Below are 24,242 nucleotides of genomic sequence, written 5' to 3'. Positions count from 1 at the left end.
ATTCCCAGCTTCCTCTGTATGAGAAAGTGAACCTTTAGACCATTAGTGATATGCAAGATTAATTCTGAGCAGGATAGTAGCTTTCCTGTATTAGTGGATTTGAAATAATCAGATGTTATCTTTAGGGCTATGTGTTATGTTGGATCGGACAGATCTGTTGAGCTTGACTTGCCCTGTGTCAGGAATTGTTGGAACTCCGTCTTAATATAACAGCAGGGAAGCTCCTGACAGTCAGAACTGTTGGGAGGCACCCTGCTGTTGTGGCAGTCTCTGTTAGGGATCTTACAGCTCTGTTAGACCCTCACTGCTGCCACCTCCTGCTGTTCCTGCTCCTCCTCTGCCTGTGACTGGGTGGGGGCAGAGAATAGGCTGTGTTGCTCCCTCAGGAGTGAAGATGAAGCACACACACACAGGGAGCTGTCTTCTGTGGCTTGGGGTTTAAAAGGGATTCTTTTCTTTTCTTTTCTTTTCTTTTCTTTACCTTTCCTGCTGTGTTCTGTGTGTTCCTTCTATGTCCAGGTGCCTCTGCGGAATGGATTTTTTTCTGAGGCTCCAGCCGCGATTGTAGGCATAGCCTCATAAAGTGAGGTGCCAGCTCCACACACACCCCTATTTCTATACCTCCCCAAACTTGCTTCTACTTTTGGCAGTACAGGCAGTCCTCATTATCTGTGGGAGTTCCCTTCTCACTACAACCACAGATAACAAGACCTTGACTGAATGGGAATTGGGTGGTTAGGTTTCTGGAGGTTTTTTTTAAAAAAGCAAAAAAGGCTTTAAAGGCAGAAATAAGAGCAATAATGTAATGTGCCATGCTCTCTAGGTCTCCAGCTGTCCAGCAATGCCCCCTCCCCCCCCCCCGCCTCGCAGCCCCCAATTCCACCAATTTTCCACAAAAGAATCGCTGGATTAAAAAAAAAAAATTTAACAAAAGTTCTACAACGTGGCTCCATTCAGCAAAATGGTAAGCAAAATGTTCCATTCAGCAAAATTACCTCTATGGTCATTTATGGCCGCCTAGAACCGTGGATAGGCAAAAATTTTACCATTTTTTTCAACCATGTATAACGAGGTCAGGTCTCTGACCATGGATATGTGAAACTGGGGGTGTCAGGACAGTGGAAAACAAGGGCCACCTGTATACAAAAATATTCTTATTCTGCACTGTCTACGCTGATCTGCGTAACTACCCAAGAGCCCCTGGTGGCACAGTGGTAAAGCTGCCGCCCTGTAACCAGAAGGTTACAAGTTTGATCCTGACCAGGGGCTCAAGGTTGACTCAGCCTTCCATCCTTCCGAGGTCGGTAAAATGAGTACCCAGAATGTTGGGGGCAATATGCTAAAATCATTGTAAACCGCTTAGAGAGCTCCGGCTATAGAGCGGTATATAAATGTAAGTAAGTGCTACTTTCCAAAAATGCAGAATAGCTGCAGTTGTTACCATAAGGACCAGTTTATTGTAGACAACCACTCAATATGCTGCAGCGTTCATGCACTTTGCTATGTTTTTGCAGTTTGATGTGGAGTGCACAGGAAAAGATCTTTGTGGATTGTGCCAACAATGGAAAGGAAGATAAGCATTTATCCGCATTATCATACCCCACTTGATATATAAGGCTTATAAACTTGATAATAGAATGTAAGAAGATAATGGTTTGAGCTTGATAAAGCAAAATAATAATTTTAGGAATTATTTTATTGTTCCAGTACATTTCTTAATCACAAAATAATAGCATACAGTTACTACATTTTTGGGCTTCTAATGAGTTTCCTCTCCTTTTTGGTGTGTTTAGTGGGTATGCTCTAAATGGTTATAAATGGGTAATATAGCCTTAAGGAATGCAGGGCAAAGTACAACCAAAGTCAAGCACTGTTCATTTCAGTATACTGGAACATGGAGGTAGAAAGATGCCTAACAGAGAAAGCATACATTTTAATGATGCACAGTATTCTAAGAAGCCGAATAATCTCCTAAACAATCACACAGAATAATAAGAAAACATTACATATAGGTGGAAAAGACACATTTGATTAGTAGTGGTCTAGCAGTGGTCTACTAGAGATTTTGTTGGTCCTTATTCATGATTTTCAATGCCCTTGTGATCATATTAATCTGTCTTTCACATTGAACAACATTTCTCTATAATCTAGTCAGGAAGCAGGCTGGATGTATTAATGCTCCAAAAATGTAAGCAGCTAGATTCAGCAAAATGTGGAGAACATATTTCAATGATAATTGCCCCCAACTTTATAAAGGATCACAGTGCACAACACAAGAGTAACTGAGCATCACAACACACCCACAGTGTAGATTTCTTAAGAACAACTCCTGTCAAAATAGTCTTATTTCTTTTTTGATCAGGTTACTAGCTTAATGGATTCTGCAGTGATGAGGATGTAATTTATCTTGATTTTAGCAAAACGTTTGACAAAGTACCCCATGATATTTTGCTTAGCAAACTGGTCAAATGTGGACTAGATGATAATACCACTGATCCATTAACTGGTTGCAAAATCATACTCAGAGTCCTCATTGATGGCTTCTTATCAAACTGGATATTTTGCATCGGATGTTTCACGTGGAGTGCCTCAGGCTCTATCCTGCACCCAGTAGGGATGTACACGAACCAGTTCGGTCCTCCTTTGGGAAGCGCCAAACTGGCTCGGGTGCCCACAGCTGAACTGGTTCAGTGGGGCGGGGAGTGGTTCCCTTAAGAAGCAGGTAAGCAGGTTCTTACCTGCTCTGCTGCCACCCTGCCACTTTTCCAGGCACAGCACTCAGACTAGCAGAGGCAGTTGCTGCGGTGCAGTTCCCTGTAGCCTGTACATGTGGCGTTGGCATGCACATGGACGCCACACATGCATGGCAGCCGTTGTGCCTGCCAACACCACATGCACAGGCTACAGGGAACAGCACTTCAGCTGCCGCCTTTGCTAGTGCACGCGCCGTACTCGGAAAAGCAGCGGCGGGGGGTGGGGAGAGGAGTAGGTAAGGACCTGCTTACTTGTTTCTTAAGGGAACCACTCCCCCCCACGCCTGAACAAGCCACTTGAGCACATCCCTAACATCCAGTATTCTTCAATATTTTGATCAATGACTTCGATGAGGGTGTGAAGGAATCTTCATCAGACCTGCAGGTCACACAAAACTGGGAGGGACAATTAACACCACAAAAGACAGGATAGAGTTCAAAATAACCTGGATGGAATGGAAAACTGGGCCGAAATGAATGAAATGAAATTCAGCAGAGATAAATGCAAAGATTTGTAGTTAGGTAGAAAAAAGATTAATGAATAAGTACAAAATGGGGGTATCTGGCCCAAAATGAAACCTATTCTATGATTGGATGAACAATGCCTGAAGAGCCTGTAAGAAATGCTCCAGGGATGGCTTCCAGATTTGGTTAGCTGTAGGCATGCTTCAGGTTCCTGAAATCTTACTGTGTATATTGCCCAGGTTTCGGGGATCTCATTCAAAAACTAATGAAAAATCAATTCATTAGACTTTGAACAGTGATTTGCTTTGTTAAAGCTTCCTTCCTTCAATTTTTTTTAAAGCTTTCATCGTTCTGAATCACGAGATAAACCCCAGTTTTTACTAAGGAAGTGTTATTCTAAGGTGTTAGTTACTGTATCTCTCCCAGTTCTGTGTCATTGCAAATTTTATGAGTATTCCTCCACCCCTTCATCTAAGACATTGGTTAAAATATTGATGAGTACCGGGTCCAGTTGAAACCTTGGCCTGGCTTTGACCAGAATCAAAATATCATGGGGAACTTTGCCAAATACTTTACAGAAATCAAGATAATTTATGTCTACTGCATCCCCACAGTTCACTAAACTTCTAACCTGAGCAAAGAAGATATGACATTGACCTGACAGGATTATTTTCAACAAATATGTGTTGTGGATGTGCTATGTCGTTCAGTTATTCTGTATGTGTCATGTGTTGTGGTGTAATGTTAACTCAATTCTTTTTTAAAAAAATCAATAATAATAAAGATAAAGTTAGTCTGGCAGGATTTATTTTTGACAGATCCATGCTGGCATTTACTAATCACTGCACTGATTAGGATACTTATAGATACTTATAGTATACTATAGTGTAACCATTCTAATAATCTCTTCTAGTATTTTCCTTGGTACTGAAGTCAGACTGACTGATTTGTAGTTTCCCAGATCCTCCTTTTTCCTCTTTTGAAGACTGAACTATGAGCCTTTCTCCAATCATGTGGCACTCACCCATTCTGCTGGGTTTCTCAGAAATGCATTCCTGGCCAGGCTGGGAACCTAGCACTGGCTGAAGCTTCTCAAAAATGGAACCGCGCAGAGCTGGCTGTAATTTACTCGCAAACAGAGCGTGCAGCCCTATTTGCAAATGCAACCACACCCCCTGCACATCTGATGTCATACACAATGGAATGGCTATGGTGCTAGGCATGGCCCCTGAATATGGTGGTCTGGGTTCTTTGAAAACCACATCCCCTGTCACGCAATGGTGGCACCACCCCTGCTACAATGTCTGGGCAATTTCTAGAAATTGATTTTACTCTAATGACTTCTGCCTTTCTTAGAATCTTGGGGATTTTAATTCTGTGAATAGACCAAGAAAGATTAAACAGCATCTCCACAAAACTGGAATTCTCTGGTTCACTGGCAGAAGCCCCAAGAGTGAAACTGATTTGAAACAATAGTTTGATCTTACACAAAAGCAATAATGTGTCCAGTCCACATAGGATACATTTCAAAATCTGGGCCTAAATGGTTTTCATTACTGTGGTGTAAAGAAGTGAACCTTAAAACTTTGGAGCTGCAATAAATACCTTTGGTATGAAACAGCTGAAATCGACCAGCTATAGATGACTGCTCAGCCTTGTTGGGCATTCACAGACAGAGGCGTATCTAGGGAAAATGGTGCCCAGGGCAAGCACTGAAATTGCGCCCCCTGTCCAAACATCTGACACCCATCTTTCAGATAATTTTACCATAATATCAGCTCAAAAATACAAGTCAAGCTCGTTAATCTTTTAATATTTCAAAAACTATTTAACAGTGTACGTAGCCAGACCAAAAAATGCTGGGAAACTACAAATTTCATTATGCTGGGGCTCATGTAATACCCAAATACTATGTGGAGGTGTACTTGGAAAACTAAACAGAAGTGCCTGTCTAATTCTCTACTATGCATTGTAGCATCATTATTACATCAGGTTTTTTTAAATAAATGGAGAATTTGACTTTTCCCAGATACTCTGAAAATAATTAAAGGATATGCAGAGTAAACTGTGTGACTGCTTGGAATATATTCTAGTATTTCAGAAAGACAGTTAAAATGAGAGAAAGAGAGCAAGAAACTCCCAGTGGGCCTTAATACTAATGATTTCACACTGATTCAAAGACAAACTCCCCATTAATAGCCATATTATTAAGACATCACATTTAACTCACTTATCTCAAGAAGCAAAGTAAGAGCAAATGAATACAATCCTAGCTCATAAGTTTCAGCTCAGTATTCAAAAGCCCTGATTCTCTGTACATAGTGCCAAACTAAATATGTGTACAGTGACTTATATTAATTTTTTTTAAAAAATACCTGTAGCCCCTTTGGGGGGCTTCCTAAAGGCCGTGGGGGGGTGTCTGCAAAGGTTTCCCCTCCCCCACTGGCCTCTAGGGCCTCACAGGGATCATTTGAGCATGTGCAGTGGCCATTTAATTTTTTTTTTTTAATGGCTGCTGAAAACAAAATGGCCACCGTGCATGCTCAAATGGCCTCTGCAAGGACTGGCATGGCCTAGTGCCTCACAGAGGCCATTTGAGCATGCATGGTGGCCATTTTCTTTGGGGGTGGCATTTTTTTTTTTAAATAATTTTTAAAAATGGTGCCCCCCTTCAAGTGCTGCCCTGGGCACGTGCCCTGCCTGCCCCACCCTAGATATGCCCCTGTTCACAGATCATGTGACTTATTGGAAACCAAGATCTGTTTCAATGGAATCCATCTGTTGTTATAAAACACTGTGGCACGAAGCTATAAAGCTATGCCTGGCTGCTGATGAACCTACTGCTTTTCCAGAGTGTCATGTGAATGTGGTCATATATACAGTTGATTGATCCAGTCTCCAGTCCTGGACTGCACCATGCCTGGAATAAACATACTGACTGAATGGATCAACCAAATTTGCCAGTGGCTGTCTTCTGGAGGTTATTTGTGGTGCTTTGAGAAAACAGTACACTTGGCAGCTAACATCTTTCGTTATTATGACATATTCAGTAGTGTAACAATGAAAAACATGATTTTCATGTTTCATGGTTTGCAGTCTTCCAATAAGGATATATGACATCAGACACAATCTCTGTTCTGACAGCAGGCGCTGCGCTGAGTGAATAACCTGAGATTTCATCTTCATGTTTAACGATTATTTGTTATAATTGTGTAAAGCTGGTGTCTCAAGGTAGTTATGAAACAATACAGGATATTGATACTCAGTATTGTAAGAGTTCATGAGAGAATGCAGTGAAGTGTTTTGCCCACTCTAAAGCACAACATTAATGCTACATTTTGCTATTATTACAATATCTTTAGCTGAAAGAGTTTATCATCTAGCAGGTTAAAACACCTTAACATTAAGACTAATCTCATGACCGATCCCCTAGCAGGGAGGGCAGTTGGTGGCGGGGGGAAGGCAGGGATGAACCTACCTTCCTCCAGACAATCCACATTGGATGGTGGGATGCGCAGATTGCCCATGATCCCACACGATCTGCACTACTCCGAGCAGCACCCATGCATCCCAGCCTCTGGATATCCCACAATACACTGTGCAATGAGCAGGGTGTGTGCTCAGGTTGCGTGCACACATACTACCCCGGTGCTAGGGTTAAGGACACACTCACACCCTTAATCCTGGCTAAGTGCAGGATAAAAAGTCAGGCTACCTGCAAGAAAAGCGCGGGGATCGGGATTGATCCAGGCACTCCACATGCCCCCCCAACCCAGGCTGGTCTCCCCCAGGCTGGGTTGGGCTCCTTGTGAGAACAGCCTTATTGTCTAATTATGGGGGAAGGATTTTGAGTAGTCCTATTACAGTCAGTAATAGCTACCTAATGGCACAGCGGGGATATGACTTGCCAAGTGAGCATGAGGTTGATTGTTTGAATACCTGCTGGTATGTTTCCCAGAATACGTTTCCCAGAATAAGGGGAAACATCTATATCGGGCAGCAGTGATATAGGAAGGTGCTGAAAGTTTTCATCTCACACTGCACAGGAGGAGGCAAAGGCAAACTCCTTCTTTATTGTACCAAATAAAACCACATGGCTCTGTGATCTCCAGGAGTCGACACTGACTCAAGGGCACAACTTACAATAGTGCTTTTATGGTTGCTTTCAGGATCACTACTAATTGGGATATGGGAATTGTACCTTGTCTTTCTGACTTCTAGGAAACAGTCTCGTGAACAGACAAAGCTGCCTTTAACTGATGAAGTCCTTTTTGGCATCTAAGTAATCGTAGTCTATCCTGATTGGCCACAGCTCTCTAGCATCTCATATGGGTCTTTCTGAGCTTTACATGGAGATGCTAGGATTGCATCTGGAACCTTCTACATGGAAAGCATGTGCTTTACTATTGAATTATGGCCCCTTTCCCAAAGACTTGTTTCCGTGGATTTAGAACTTTTGTTCAATAGGTTCCCCGAGCCTATGGTGTTGTCTTTCAATTTAATAAATCTGAGGTGATCGGATATCCAATGACAAGTGATGGGTAGATGACCCAGTTAACATTAGAAAAAAACCAGTAGACAACTTAGCCTATTCACCCTGTGCTGTCTCCTGATTCTAAAGATCATGAGTTTTTCCTTAGGAGCCCATGCCTTTTATGCTGACCTAGGACAGAGGCTGGGGAGTGTGTGAAAAGCAGCCAAAGAGGCTCTTCTATAGGAGCTTTTTCCAGCACATAGCAGAGAAGATATGAGTCACTATGGGAACTTTAGACTACAGTTCTTTCATGCACATTTTATTGGGAGGATGTCGTATTGAACGCAGTCAGTTCTTAGATTGTCACTGTTTGTGCTACAGGAGCTTTGCTGAGGAAAACAGAGTTGTTGGATCAAATGTGTGCATTTGTCACAAACCCATAAACCTGGAAAAGCAAGCTGCCAATGTTGTTTGATGAGTGTAAATATTGTTCACTCTTGAGTCTCACCTTTTGCTTAGGTTCAGTGACAACTTTCCAGATATTTATATGTAAAAAAATAGATGCTGGTGGAGCAGAACTTTTGTATGCCATATATTGCAACATTTTTATTGCATTCCACAGGTCCTCCAGTAAACGTTACTTGCAATATTTTTATCAACAGTTTTGGATCAGTCACAGAAACCACAATGGTAAGTGTGGCGATGCCACCGGCACAGAAACAACAGTCCTTAACTTATGTCATAAACCCAACCTGTCAATTTTTTCTATTTATTGTTCAACTTGCAGGTCCTCCTGTAAATGTTACCTGCAACATATTTATCAACAGCTTTGGTTCAATAGCAGAAACTACAATGGTGAGTGGGGACAACCATTGAAGCCATCTTGTGAAGTAGTGTGGTGTGCTATGGATCTGAAATATTCTAGGTGTGGGGGCCTCAAATATGAAGGAGATACAAAATCTATACTGTCAACTTTGATAACTGCAGAGGATTATTTAGGAATAACTTGTGCAGCAATCTGATTTTGTAAGATGCATGGCTTTTACTCTAAATGTGAAGAGTGGGAGAAATAATGGTTATGACTTAAATTGATCATGGCCAATCTTTCGGGGAAACATGCCATCAGTCAAGTCCACAAGATAACATCCTAGTAGTGCGCACAATAATACATATTCAGTCCCATCTGCCACAGCAGTAAATGGGGAATAAAACCTCTTGTGTAGTGAAGTAGGGAATAAAGAGCAGCACAAATGGAAGAGGCAGGTGAGAGTACAGGTCTGATTCTCTTCTATAGCCAGGTCGAAGGGTCCTTCTGTGTTTCTCCAGGTGTGCCACAAATCCCAACTGCCCCACAAATCACCCATGCTGCACATTTGCCACCTATGACTTAAATGTATGTTTAAGTCAGGTTTGTTTCTTTGGGTGGTGGTGGAAATTGTCATGATGCCATCTTACAATCTGGAACCCAAAGTAAAATTTAATATATGCTAAAGCCAGTACATTATTGAAATGGATTCCATGTATAATTTTTAATAGGTAACGTCGTCAGCATGCAGAATAGGTGTGTTGTTTTTAAGAAGAAAGGATCCATTCAAGTTTCCAGCCATTGTGTGTTTGCAAAGCATTTGTGGCTGGTCAGTGGGGGAAATGACCACTGGATCTACTCAGACAGCTTTTAGTACCCCATTCATATGGTGACTGTCTTATCTCAGGGAAGCTGAGTGATGGCTATTGAAAAGACCATGTTGTGGTGGTTCGCCTTGTCATCAAAATGTCAAATGGCCATGCTCCTGCAGCACCTGAGGCAATTTGGCATTGTGTTACAACCCTGGTAGGAGCCAGACCCCTTTCAAAACGGAACCCTGCAATGTTGAAAGTAGCATGGGGACCAAAAGGGAGGCGTGTTAGTAACAGCCTCCTCTTCTCTCCTCATGCCTCCTGCAAGCTTTGCAAAGAATGTGAGGAGAGGAGGTCTTCAAAAAATTTGCAAGAATCAGATTAAGTGTTCCCTCTAACAGGGATTCCCAAATGTTATTGACTACAACTTCCATAATCCCAAAGCAAAGGCTATTGCCGCTGGGGATGCTGGGAGTTGTAGTCAACAACATCTGGGTATCCCTGTTAGAGGGAACACTGGTCAGATTGGTCCTGAAGTGCTGCTCCAATGGCAATTGTATTGCATCCACCCTGCCAGTACTGCAGTAATTGGCCACCTGAGGTGACTGTCTCACCTCGCCTCATGAAAGGACTGTCCTTCCTATCATGGGATAATTTACACCCTCACATTAATTATATTTTTTAATTCAGCCTTGAAATACCATGAAAACAAGTTTGTCAAAATTGTCAATGAATTATTCAGGGCTCAAGTGACTGCATAAGCAATCCAACCAGTTGCTTAGATTGGGTTATATTCTACATGACCCAATTCCTCTTTGGTTTTGTATGCTGTATGTTCCATGGCTCAGCCTTGGAACTGTAGATGCAATTGCACATATGGGTGAATTGCTCTGTCAGTATCTTGAATTATCAAATGTGATGTCTAGAATCTTGTCTACCATCTCAGAATTATGAATCTCAGGGGCTTGCCTCAACTAAGGGGCAAGCATGATCACCCCCAAATTCTTCTCTGGCTCATATATTAATCTGATATATTAATATTAAGCTCATATATTATTCTCATTTAAATGATTTGACCAAAATCTAGTGAATCCAAAGTACAATATATAGTATGACATTGTAAACTAACTGAAGTCAGTAGGAATAGATTTACTTACATCTAAACATTTAAGCTGGACTGTGGATTGGGTCATCATCCATTGATGCATATAGATATGGTAGTACACCCTGCATCAAGATTTCCCTTTAAGTGAGGTGGGCCTCCACATTGCCATGGAAAGACATGAGGTTGATCTCACAACGGGGCGGGTGGGGTGGTGGGCAGGCGGTGGGCAAGGCTGTAGAAGCCCACCTTTCCTGCAGATGATCTCCATCTGGGCACTTGAATCTCATGCCCAGATGGTCCACTGCTGCCCCAGGGAGTGCGGAGGTGCAGGGGCTGGGACGTGTCCCTGGGGGCCCGGAAATCCCACAAAGCACTGGGTGAGTGCATGGTGCATTGTGGGGATCCCCCCCCCCCAGTGATGGGTGGGTGCCTGTCAGTGTTTGAGTGACAGCTGCAAGCAGCCAGTGCTGGCACATGATCAGGAAAATGTAGTTAAGGGAGCACTCACTCCCTTAACCTCAAAGGTGAGTTGGCCACCGAGGTGCCGCTGGGAGCTGTGTGCCTCCCAGTGGTTCTTACGGGCAGCCAAGCCCAGGCTTGGCTTCCTTAGCCTGGACTTGGGTGCTCATGAGAACAGCCTCATGGTGTTCTGGCAGAAAAACAGGTGCAGAATGGCTGATTTAAATGTCAGTTTAAGTTATGCTTAGTTATCAGCATTTATGTAAGACCAACAGAATTGTTGACAGGGCAAGTCCTTTTTTAAAACACAAATATTAAAACTGGGAGGCCCCAGATGTAAAAGATCAAGAAATGGAGCAGTGTCAAGTAAGCATAGATCAAAGGTGCTTTTACTTTCACTGCTACTGCAAGCTGGTGCCACTGATCTAACGCTGATTGTCCATACATTCCCCTGTGGCCACCCAAGTGTATTCTGAAAACCTATAACCATTATGTTAACAATGTTGTTTGCTCTTACAGTTTTTTAAAATATATTTTATTGATGTTTAATATTATTAATAATATAATAAATATAATAATATAATATTATTAAACACTTCATTGAGGATAAAGAGATAGGAGTGTCTTGGTAACATCCATAGACCATCCCACTGCCAATTACTTGGACTTGCTCCTCCGCATTTCCCCTGTTGTGAAAAGGCAACTTTTATTTTAACTTTAATGGCAGTCAGGGAGGGTATCAGAATCAGGACTGTGCTGAAGAGGTATTGGCATTGAGAGGGTAACTGTCATTGCTGCCAATGGCAGATTCGTTCCCAATGCTTCCCAACAACTGGGGATTAACGTGGGGATTTTCAGTGGACTATGTTAAGGGGTAAAGGTTTTTGAAGAAAGCCTTCCTCATAATCTCAGTCCAAATCCTTACCTCCCTCCCTCCCTCTTGTTCTCTTTAACATACATACACAGCCTATGGAGACACAAAGACAAGTGCCTAGAGTGCTCGTCCCCTGCAGGAATCCCCAATGCACTGCTCTTGGCCCGTGGTGCATTGTGGGATACCTGGAGGATGGGATATGTCGTCCTAGCTTCCAGAGCTCTGTGCTGCCTGGCACAACACTGCTAATCTGGGAATGTGGTCCACTCTCCCAGAAACCTTTGAGGGATCATCTGGTGGGAAGGGAAGGTTTCCTTGTTAAAAAAGTTCGCGGACCTGCCGGACCGGACGGGACCAGACCAGATGGGGAGGGGTTTGATGGGGGCCAGACCGAACTGACCCAATTCCATTCAAGGCTGGTCTGGCCTCGAACCGAACCAGGCAAGACGGTTCCGTGAACACCCCTAATCTCTACCTGTTTCCACTGTATACTTATTGTACAAGTGTTGAACATAACTGTGAGTAGGGCTACACACACAGGGTTGCTACTTAAAATAAAAAGAAGAAAAATAGAGGAGCAAACAATGTGACTCAGGCTCTGCAAGACCTGGTGAATTCAGTGGGAGCTGCTAGAGAAAGCAGATATTGATATGAGACAGTGGACAGCCTAAGAAAACCTTTATACCTCCCACCCCAAGAAAGTATGTCCCCCCACAAGCAAAGTTGCAGGGCATTTGAAAGGGTGGCTGTGATTTGAAGCTGCACACTGTAGTGCTGTTGACTGTCCTTAAATTCAGTCTTCTGCCTGCTCAATTTGGGACTCCTCTGAGGATGAAATAGTAGGGATGATGGTGGCTTAATTCATAGCCTTGAGAATCTTGAGCTAGCTACTTCTTCTAGATTCAGATCCTGCTAGCTTCCCAGAGATCTTTGGTGGGGGGGGGAGGGTGTTCCACAGATTCTAGTTTCAGCATAGCATAAGACCTCCTGAGCAGACAGTCTTGACTTAGGATCAGAGATTGAGGAGTCATAAACATGGTAGTTCTGGATATAGCAATACCCCAAGTCAGTGACAGTTATGGACACTTTAATGTGAGACATTGGATTATAACATGTTGTTAAAACACTCTAAAAGTAGAAGTGTGGAACAGAATCAATCTATAACTTTAAATCCTTTGTGGGGCCCCCAAAGAATAAAGAAGGTCAAGCTGATTCAGAACAATACATAATTTCAATTATTTTTAGCATCCTTAAAGGATTTCTTTAAATATCCTTTTAAAAGACCTTGGATAATGTGAACACAGCAATTGTTTTGTGTAGTTCTTTCCTCATTCCTTCTGTTGACTTTAATGCAGAGAGGGACTGAAAAAATAGCAGTGAACAATCCTGCATGTCACTGATTTTACAAGATGGCATTCAATGGAAATATTTGCACGACCTAATACTGATTGCATTAATCAGACTCCTCCATTGCTTTGATGAAATCCCCTCATTGCATTTTACTGTCTATAAGATATGTTAATGTGCGTCTTTTCGATGTTCAGTATTGCATTTCTGCTAACAAAAAAGGCTAACTGCTGAAGTAGACTCAAACAACAACAGTTGGCTGCCTTGTTTGCTTTAATCATAATTCCTGCAGACAGCATCGAAGGAGTTCTGCTCAGTTCAGTGCTGTTCAGATGTCTGATATTGACTTTCTTAAAGCTGTCACTCTTTAATGAGTAGCTTTAAAATATGTTTATAAAGTGTTCCTAAAGGCAGACATCAATTACCGCTCATCTGCTTTGAATGATGTGATAAACAATATTGCGTTCTTGTGGTAATATGAAATCATGAGTTTCATGTAGCTTCTGGAATTTACTGTGTCCTTGCAAAGTGCTGTTTTCATTTTGGATATTGTTTTTTAAAAAAATCAGCTTCACACAATATAATCTACAGCTACAATTTGAATGGCAAGTCTACTGAAAAAGGGCCGGCTCAGAAGACCAAAATGTGCAGTATAAAACCAATGTAGATGATAACATGGAAGATATAGGCTGCATTCAGACATAACAGCTGACCACAGTTAATTGTGGCTGAGACTGTATCCAGGTTACACCCGAATGAAAGCTTCCTCCAGTTTGCCTTGCCAAACTCCACTTTGAACCTTCGGTTATCTCTTAGGTTGACCAACAACAATTGAGGTTATGCCGCCGAAGTGTTAAGTCTGAGTGCTGGTGTAGCTATAACCATGGTTTCACACTGATTTTCAAACTGCTCCAACATAAACACTCCAACATAAGCAGGACTTCACATCACAGCACTGGGAGGAGAACATTTGGCATGTGGCAGTGTGGGGTGGGAGAGAGTCAGGATAAAGTATAAAAGGCAGGCTCAAGCAGGGAACCTGACACAGCAAAGTTCTATTATTTTCCACATATAGGTTGGGGAAAGAGGACCCAGCCCCTTCCTCAGGTGGGAATATTTGCTCCCTAGTCTTGCGCATGAGAAGACTCATCTGTGAGCACTAATTTCAAATGTATGAGGTGGTATTTGCGTTGTACATGAATGGTCCTCTCCATGCTGGACACTTAGCCCATTATCCCATGGTCCACTCTCTCACAAGAGTGGCCAGCTAAGGGGAGTGAGGGAAGATGCTCTATGCAGGAGAGCTGAGGGGACAGGTTCTTGGGCGAGTGCTGTCCCTGTCTCAGTGACTACCAAGACTGTACCCTGACAGCCCGCATGCCAATGTGAGGATGTCCTGGGGCAGCTGGAAGAAGGGGCTTTCCTCTCCCGGTAATCCCTGCCCCGGGAGATCTGAATATGGTGCCACGCCAGACCCAGCCCAGGAACTTTGAACAGGTTTAAAGGTCTGTACCCGACCCCTGTGTCTACACAGTCCATGCAAGTGGGTATGCCCTGGCAAAGGGTCCCCTCATGGCAAGGACAGCCAGCATGAGGATGGCATCCCCTGTCTGGCCAGGGGGGAATTTTTTTGCAGGGGGGAGAGCTCCTGTCCAGGTTGAGGGGCTGCCACAGCAGGGATTCTGGAGCTGCCAAGTTCTCTTTCTCACTGAAAGTTTGGTGAGGCCCAGCCCCTTCCCCTTTTGGGGGTACTTGCTCCCCAGCTTACTCGTAATCAAGGGCAGTTGCCAGGGTCAGTAGTGCAGTACTACTACTATGAGGAATGAGCCACCTAACCTGGGGCACAGTGCTCAATCCTGAGAGCAAAAGGCCATGGGGACAGCCCTGCAAAACTCATAAGAAGAACTATCAGAGAGGAGAAGAAAGAATTTCTGGGCTAAATCACAACTGATGCCAGCCCTAGGGTTGGGTGAAAAGAGGAAAGTGCCCTCTCCAGCATATGGTGTACAGACAGCACAGACCCAGGAGTTTTGAATTTGTGTAAATGTAGTCCTGTTGGCCCACTCCATGGCTGTGCATGCGGCCAGGCTATGGTACACAGGATGTCAGGATCTTTTCTGGGGTGCGTGCAAAGCTTAAGAGGGATTTGAGGAGAGGTTGGTACTGGTAGTGTAGAAGCTTTTCTATTTTTTACCATAGAGAGTCGGGGGTCCCACTAATGCGGGGCTCCCTTGGGTTCATTGGTGGTAAAGTGGGTAGCTCAACTTGTGAGCTCACAGTCACCCTTTAACAGATGGGGATCACCCTTTAACAGGTGGACACAGCACAGCAATATCCCCCATCGACTGGCCCGCTCATGAAAGTGTGAGCCCATTGGGCAGCAAGCTGCCAGACAGCGAATTTGTGATGAGTCTGGATGGACTGCTTTCCTAGTGTCACCCTTGCAACATCTTCCCTAGTTATGGTGAGACAGACCCCCAGCATCCTTTGCCCTTCCCCATCTGCATATCCCATTCTAGCAAATGTGGATTACCCGCTCCCATCCAATAATGAAAGCAGAATTCCACCTCTCCAGGCCCCACCAGATAATTCATGCTTGTGTGGTGCTTTCAGGATGTGGGGCTTCTGGTGGGGGGGCAGTGCCATCACTGGCAGAAGAAGCTGGCATTGCAGGGCATTTAAAGGGCTTTCGATGCCCTTTCCATTCCTAGGGCTGGCAGAATGCTCTGAAAATGCACACTTGTGCTTGGCACACCCCTTCAAGATCATAGCCAATTGTGGCCACTTCACTTACGTGGTAACATTTTGCCCACAGTCTGTCTGTGGAGCTGGCTGGGATCGCCTTCAGAGGCTGAGCAGCAGGGAGGGGTTACCATCTCCTGCAACTGGAGTATGGCTGGCCACGATTTGGTTAATGTCTCCAGTGCAATTTTGAGTTAAGAATTGGAACCTCGGCCAACTTTAACTGCAGTTAGCTGTTATGTCTGAACCAGAACATATTTTCAAAAATTAGAGAGCAAATTTTGGCTCACAGATTTCATGGGCACCAAGATCATTCTGCCTGTATTACTTACACAGCAATCTAACAGGGAGTGGGGTGGTTCCATAATATAATCTAAGAGAAAGAGCAAACTAAAAATGTCACACCTATAGCAAGAGTACATCACAGATCCAGATACATCACCATTCTTCTGAGAAGTAAAGTGGCACTTATGTCATTTTACACAATGGCTGAGAGTCTCTAGATAGGCAAAAGTCTCAGATGAAAATATGATACTACTGGTTCTAGATTTTATAAGCCGATATTGTTTTGAGCTCACATGAACATTATGCAGTAGCTTGATTATGACTGGATGTTTGTGATGACCTGTGTTGATAGTGAAACATTTGTGGAAAACTGCAGGTTGTTCATTCTGTGTGTAGATTTTGGTGGGTTTTGTTTAGTTTTGTTTTAGAACTATAGGTTTATTTTTTCTCCTTAAACATGAACTTTTGCTTCTGGCAAGAAAAAAATGTTCTTTCCAGAATTTTCCTTTTCTGCTCTCGTTTTCATTTGGAATGGGCTTTGCCACTATGTATACAGTGTGGCTTTGGATGTATGTTTGATGTAAAAGCTGCTGCAATTAAGTTTCAGGAATTTGGGTTTGAAAGACACTTTATCACATGTTGAATTAATGTGTTTACTTTTTTTGTTACATGTTCATCCTTGTCTTGTTTCTGTCTCTTCTAACAAAAGCGCAAGAGACTGATAAAAGTGTTTTCAAAATTTTGTAACACTGTTTCTTCATTTAAAAAAAAAAAAATCAAGCCAAAACAAATTAGATCAACCCATATTTAAATAGCATGGTGCTACTCCCTAACACAGTGCCAAGAGAGAGCATTTCCAAAAATAGCAAAATGATGAATATGTGTTTTATATATACTGAAGAACATCAATAAAGCTTTCTTACATGTGCATTTCCCCCACTACTATTTCCCTTTAAGTTAATGTAGTTCTGGATCTAGAATAGACAATTTGTCTGTTCCAGGAAAATTAATAAATTCTGTCATCTAACTTAACTATTGTAGAACTACTTTGTAAAACATCTTACTAATGTGGTTAATGCTATAACCGTATGCTATTGTAGATAAATTATATTGTAATAAATAAATAAAAATATACTAATCACACAAATAAATATACCAGCATTATTTCCTAAGCACCCTTGGAAGCTGACTCTTTTATTATGTACTCAGTGTGTCAGAATGTTCTAATAGATTTTACAGCTGAAACTATCCAATAAAATATATTTAGACTGTGAATCTCAAACTTGTGGGTGGTATTTTGGATTTCAGAAAGTTTCTTCCAAAATAGGCAATTGGAGAATAGGGTAACCAGGTGCGACAGAAGTCAGGGCTTCTGTACAGTTGTGTACAAATGAGAGCATCTTTGCTGATATTGCTTCTCTCATCCTGTGCAGCACTGTGCTATGGCAAGGTACACCTGCACAAACCCCGCTTTCTATGCACCTGTTAGAAGACCAGAACAGGTACAATGTTTCTGTTTATAAGTCCCCTCTTCATTTTTAGGAGAAAGACAAAGACCCTCCTTTTTAGAGCAGTGTTCAGTGGATGTCATCCTAAAGTGTGCAGCCATTTTTAGGATGGCTGCATACTTTTTCCTGGTCTAATGCTTTTTTAATTATTGTTAAAGGAATTTTTTTTTTTTTTTTTGCCTTTTACAGGATTTAGTTTTTGGTTTCAATGGTTTGTTGTTTTGATTGTGGGCTTTCTCTTTTGTATAGACATTTTTATGATTGTGTAAGCCTCTGTAGCATCCATCTTTTGGCTGGGAATCAAAATAGAAATATTTTGCATCTCATCATCTGTTGTCCAGTCAACTGCCAAATATTAAAACATTCAAATATTCAAAAACAAACAAAAGTAATATCCAGAGACAGTTTAGTGGATTGAGAAGCAGTTGAAATCAATAACCTTAGGAGTAAGCTACACATGTTACACACAAATATGTTCAATGAAGCGCACACTGTTTTTTCTTATAAAAAACAGTCTTAGGAGCAGCAGTTCTAATCTGAGTTGACAAGTACCAGGTGTGTGTGTGTGTGTGTGTGTGTGTGTGTGTGTGTGTGTGTGTGTGTGTGTTGGGCTCATGAGATGTATCTAAGTATAATGTAATCAAGGCTGTCCTTGGCAGAAGGCAATATAGTGGTGGGAACTGGACTTGTCAGGTGAGGGGAAAGCTATATAAAAGCTCTTGTTTCTTCTGGTCCTTCTTCCATCCAAGGGGACCTCAGTAGCCATCTCAGAAGCCCTCTCAGCATCCCACCCAGCCTGAAACTTGTGCTACTGAATGCCAGATCACTAAGAACATAGCCATCCAGGAGGCTGTCCTGGATGAGCATGCTGACTTACCGTGTATCACAGAGATCTGTTTGAATGAAGTGGGTAGACACAACTCTTCCAGTTGTGTCCACCATGTTTCTGTGTTCAACATCACCTGAGTCAGTATGGGTGAGATTGGGGTTGTCCTGTTCCATCAGGAGACCGTCACCCTCTCACCAGATGCACTATCCATCATTCTGGCCGTTTTGAATGTCTGCATGTGATGTTGGGATTTTGAGACAAAATTAGAATGTTGTTAGCTTACTGTCCACCCTACAGCTTAACAACCTCCATGCCTGAACTGCTTGAGGTGGTCTCAGGCTCTTGGTCTTGGTAGACTTCAGCACTCACACAGTGGCCACCTTGTCTGATTTGGCTTGAGATTTCATGATCTCTTCTACAACCATGGGCATGTCTCTGCTGATTTCTAGTTCCACAAATATTGCAGTCATACATTCAATTTGGTGTTTTGGTCACCATTGGATGCTGCTGCTCTGTGGGCAGTTCAAGAGGCCTCAGTGCCATTGTCATGGCCCTAGATCACTATCTAGTGGACTGAGGACTGAGCTAGCACACCTCTGAAGGTGTGGTGGCCCAGTTAGGATGGTCTGCCCCCAGACACTTGTGGATTCTAATAGATTCTTGATGGCTCTGGGAGATGATTCTGTTGAGAGGGGGAAATCCTGTGGATACCCGTCTCTCTTTGAACTGAGGAAGTAAGCTGGGTGATCAACATGGTAACACGTAAACACTCTCTCCTAACCCACTGGGCCCAGGTAAACCCCCCTGGTACACAGGGGACCTATAGTCAATGAAGCAAACTGCTAAATGGCAATGAAGCAAACTGCTAAATGGTGGAAAACCTGGAGTGAATATGACCAAACACAGGCTATAATCCTAATATTAGGGCCTAATATTAGTGCTGATAATATTAGTGCTGAAGGTGGCAAAACAAACCTTATTTCTCTGCCACATCTGCTAAGTGTTGGTGCTGGAGTGGTTTCGGGAGCTCCTGAATGAGAGCCCCAAGGACCATCAAGTTGAACCCTCTACAGCCCACTGTGACCAATGTAAAAATGTTTTACATTTTGTGGATAAAATAGCTCATGCACACACCGTGTTGGACGCTCAGAGTTTTGTGAGCCTGGGAAGAATGCTCCCAGTGTACCATCTGTTCCTGTTATATTGTATTGGTTTCAAATTAAAGTGCTGAGAAAAAGTTTGTGAACCACAGGTAGAATAATGGAAATCACACTGTAAGGACTTACCATTATACCCTTGCAAATTGAAAAGTGATCTTTCCCAATGTAACAAAAGGGCTTAAATTAAATAATGCTGTGTTCTTGAGACACAATAATGTACAAAGTGGGAACAATGAGACTAATTCAGGGTCAATGCATGAGATAGTAAGTGAATTCCTAGTGTCCTTAGCACAATTAATGGGATAATCACAATCAGGTGACTAACTAATTGGGTAAACCACAGTGAAAAGTGGAAAGCAGTGGAAAGCTGCATGACTGAGTTAGGGCATCCTGTCTTGTAGAAAGGTTCTAAAAGTCCTAAGTTAGGTCTGCACCATGACAGTCCGTGGGAACTCAACATGCCATGATCAAAATAAATTCCAGAGGACCTATGAAAAAGAGCAGTTGATGATGCTTATCTGTCTGGACAGGGTCACAAGGCCATTTCTAAGCATTTGGAGCTCCATCCATCCGTATTATGGAACTCCAGGCAGATAGTCTACAGATGGAAAAAGCTGAAGACTACAGTGACTCTACCCAGGAGCAATCTGCAGACCGCTCTCACTGCAGCTGATGTGAGGGTTCATATGTCAACCATCAAGAAAAAAACTGAATAGGAATGGTGTTCATGAGAGGATAGCTAGGAAAAACCCACTGCTGTCTAAAAAGAATATTGCTGCCTGGCTCAGGTTCGCCAAGGAGTATCTGGATGACCCATAAGGTTTCTGGAATAATGTTCTCTGGACAGATGAATCAAAAATTGAACTTTTCAGAAAAAATCACAAACATTTTGTTTGGTGAAAACCAAACACTGCCTTCCAAAGTAAGAACTTCATCCCGACTGTCAAGTATAGTGATGGAAGCATCATAATTTGGGGCTGTTTTACATCAGGATCTGGGTGGCTTGCCATTATTGATGGAACCATGCATTCAGCTGCCTGCGTGTCAGGCCATCTGTCAGTGAACTGAAGCTAAGCCGAAAGTGGGTCATTCAGCAAGACAACAACCCTAAACATTCAAGTAAGTCTACCACTGAATGGCTGAAGAAGAAGAGATATCGAGGTCATTCACACCATCAAAAACTGTGTTCTACTCGGGTTTGGGAGCTGTGTGTGCTCCCAATTTTTGATTGTGTGGAAGCAAGGTAGGAGGAAAACATGGGCAGAAGGGACTGCATGGAAGCAAGGCAGGAGGAAAAGCTACGCAGGTTTTTCTCCTACCTTGCTTCTCCACAACTGAGAATTAGGAGCACACACAGATCTCAAACCTGGGAAGCACACAGTTTTTGATAGTGTGAATGAATGACCTCATATTGTTTTGGAATGGGCAAATCACCCATCCTAAACCCTGTTGAAATGTTGTGACAAGATTTGAAGTGAGCTGTTCATGCAAGGGAGTCCTAATGTCGCAGAGCTGAAACAATTTTGTAAGGAATAATGGGCCAAGATTCCTCCAAGTTAATGAGCCCTTTCTCACGATCCATGAGCACAGCTTGGCGGGTGGGTGGGGAGGAAGGTTCACCAACCTTCCCTTTCCTGCAGATGATCCGTTGAAGGAGCAGGGCTTATGGATCATGCACCCAGATGATCCTCCACTGCCCTAGGCAGCGTAGAGCATTGGAGCCAGGACACATCATCCTGGCCCCCCAGAAATCCCATAATGCGCCATGCAAGTGCAAAGAGCATTCTTGGTGTCTCCCCGGCAATGAGTGGGAGTCCTGCAGTCTTCCAGCCCTGGCTGCAAGTAGCCAGTGCTGGCAGATGATTGAAAAAATGGGGCTAAAGGACCTGCTCCATTAACCCTGTTTAAGAGGCTGGCCTCTTTGACGGGTTTGCCACAGAAGCGCTGCCGGGATTGGGCATAATCCCGCTGATTCTTATGATCAGGCAAGACTGGGTTTTGCTTCCTTAGCCCAGTTTTGGCTGATTGTAAGAACAGCCTCAATGTGAGAGACTGATCACCAATCACAGGGCATGTTTAGTTGCAGTTATTGCTGCTTGAGGAGGTGTAACCAGTTACTGAATGAAGAGTTCACATCCTTTTTCACACAAGGGTGTTTATTGTTGAATCTTTCCATTAGGTGAATATTCAAAAATATATCCTTTATGCCTGAGTTACTTATTCAGTGTGGTTGCCTTTCTCTCTTATCAGGATTTAGCTTAGGATCTAATTATATTTGGAATAAGAGTTGTGCTAACATACAGACCATCATAGGGACCATCATTATTCTTATTTGGAATAAGAACTGTGTCAACATACAGACCATCAAACTTCTTCTCAGCACTGTATGATGCCTGAAGAGGTGGTCAGGCTGCTTAGAAGTCTGAGACTTACCAATTGTGTGATTGACCCTTGCCCTCCATGGTTGTTGTGGTGGGCCAGGGATGGGCTGGGGTATTGGGTTGCAGGGCTAGTAAATGCCTCCCTAAAACAGGGGTAGGTGTTCCCCCTGCTAAAGAAAGCAGTTGTTAGGTCCCTCCTGGAGAAAAAAAACACCACCAGATCCAGCCATCATGAATAACTTTCAGCCAGTTTCTAACTTGCCATTTCTGAGCAAAGTATAGAAGTGTGTGGTGCTAGCTTACCTCCAAGCAGTTCTGGATGAAACTGATTACTTAGATCCTTTCCAGTCCATGTTCTGGACTGGGTATAGAACGGTAACTGCCTTGGTCATCTGGTGGTTGATCTATGCCAGTTAATAGACAGGGGTGACTCTGTTGATTCTCCTGGACCTCCAGGGGATTTTGATACCACTGACCATGGGATCCTTCTGGGTTGCCCCTCTGGGTTCAGACTTGAGGAGCACCATTTTAGGATGGCTCTTCTACATAGAGGGCCATACCCAGAAAGTGGTGCTACCCTGGTGCTACCTTGGGGGTGCTACCTTGTGGTTGTCTTTTAATGAAAGGCAGTATATAAATTCAGCAATAAATAAATAAATACCTGCTCTACCCCTTGGCCATTGGCCTAGGGGATGCCACAAGGTTTTTTTCTGTCCCCCATCCTCTTCATCTTATACATGAAACTGGTTGGAGATGTCATCCTCAGGTATAGGCTGCAGTGTCATTAGTATGTTGTTAACACTCTGCTTTACCTATCATTTAAATTAGCTGATGCTGGTAGGTAATTGATGTCCTGAACTTTTCATTCTGAACTTAGTTAACTCTGGGAACACTTAGGCTTGGATGCCTATTGAATAAAGTTTTTATACTTAGCAACTGATCACTGTGAGGATATTAACTTACATTTCAGTGATGATACATTCTTCCAGCCATGCAGTTCAGTGGTCTAACAAACACCACTCAAACATTTTTTTTAAATCAAAAGTCAATTGCTACCTTTTTCATGTACATTTACCCACTGCAAGCAAAAATGCGAGCAAGTTCACAGCAGGTGAAATAAAATTGTTCATTAACAATCCCCCCCTTCCTCTCTTCAGAGGAATGAAGTGTATAATTAAGCTTGCTTTTTAAAAGAGATTTACCAGCTAGTCAGGTTTTTTTAAACCAAGCTTCTGCCTTAATAAAAGTGTATATATGTATACCTCTCCAAATTAAGTTACATATTTAGATTTTGAATATTACTAATCTTCCTCTCTCTCCCTCAGATAGGGGCAATCTTATTTAAGATTGTCTCTCAGATAGGGACAATCTTATTTAGAACTCTGCTGAGGTGTAATAAGAGTAAAATTTATTTTATTATTGCATTTGTGATGAGAGCTATATTGATGGCAGATAATTAAAGAGTATCAAACAAATCCTGGAGCAGTTTATTTTAATGTGCTGAATATTAGAACTGCATTTTTTAATACTAAGGGGAGAAACCCCACAAAGAGGAACCATAATGGTGTTGCTATGCTAGGCTCTATTTCTCACTGCTATTAATAAGATTACTGGAAATCTTTCCATAGATTTCAACACCTAAATGTTTGAAAATAGCTCAATTCAATACAGGTGATGCCTTCTGTGTGTGGAAAGAAATTGCTTCAAGTAGATTAGAGGTACCTGAAGCACACAATACAGTGAGGGGAAAGAAAAACCTGATGCATGAAGCAGCCCTGTTAATACCTGTAGAACCACATGTATACCCCCATGTCAGTTCCAAATCCTCCCTCAGTTCCCTGGGCAGTGTTTACCTTTAGAGCAATTTATGAGATTTACACCATACAGTGGAGAAATGACTTGATTAGCAAGCCAGAGGTTGCCGGTTCGAATCCCCACTGGTATGTTTCCCAGACTATGGGGAACACCTAACTTGGGCAGCAGCAATATAGGAAGATGCTGAAAGGCATAATCTCATGCTGCATTGGAGATGGTAATGGTAAACTCTTCCTGTATCCTACCAAAGACAACCACAGGACTCTGTGTTTGCCAGGAGTCGACTCCGACTCAACGGCACACTTTACCTATAAAACTGCAAGTTGCAGAGAACAGTCAATTAGTCCAAGGATACCATTCCCATAATGCTGAGTTGAAAAAGTAGGGAAATGTTGGAAGAACATGGAAGAACTAGTTCCGGATCTGTG

General features: G+C 42.7%; 1 protein-coding gene across 9 annotated transcripts in view; it reads left to right on the top strand.

Annotated features, from left to right (window-relative positions):
• The window catches only part of GLRA2 (glycine receptor alpha 2), a 203,201-nt gene that overhangs the window by 29,710 nt on the left and 149,249 nt on the right, over nt 1-24,242 (top strand). For 4 of the 9 annotated variants that reach the window (XM_053311488.1, XM_053311480.1, XM_053311483.1 and 1 more), the window contains exon 3: nt 8,480-8,547. The exons of 1 other annotated variant lie outside the window; for it this stretch is intronic. In XM_053311488.1, coding sequence (XP_053167463.1) covers nt 8,480-8,547 — 68 coding nt within the window. Of the gene's footprint in view, nt 1-8,314; nt 8,383-8,479; nt 8,548-24,242 lie in introns of all 9 variants that reach the window. 4 more of the 9 variants (XM_053311481.1, XM_053311484.1, XM_053311487.1 and 1 more) reach the window with 3 other exon arrangements.

The sequence above is a fragment of the Hemicordylus capensis genome, chromosome 3 (genome assembly GCF_027244095.1).
Source record: "Hemicordylus capensis ecotype Gifberg chromosome 3, rHemCap1.1.pri, whole genome shotgun sequence".
NCBI classification, from domain to species: Eukaryota; Metazoa; Chordata; class Lepidosauria; order Squamata; family Cordylidae; genus Hemicordylus; species Hemicordylus capensis.
This window is presented reverse-complemented; position numbering and strand designations above follow the sequence as displayed.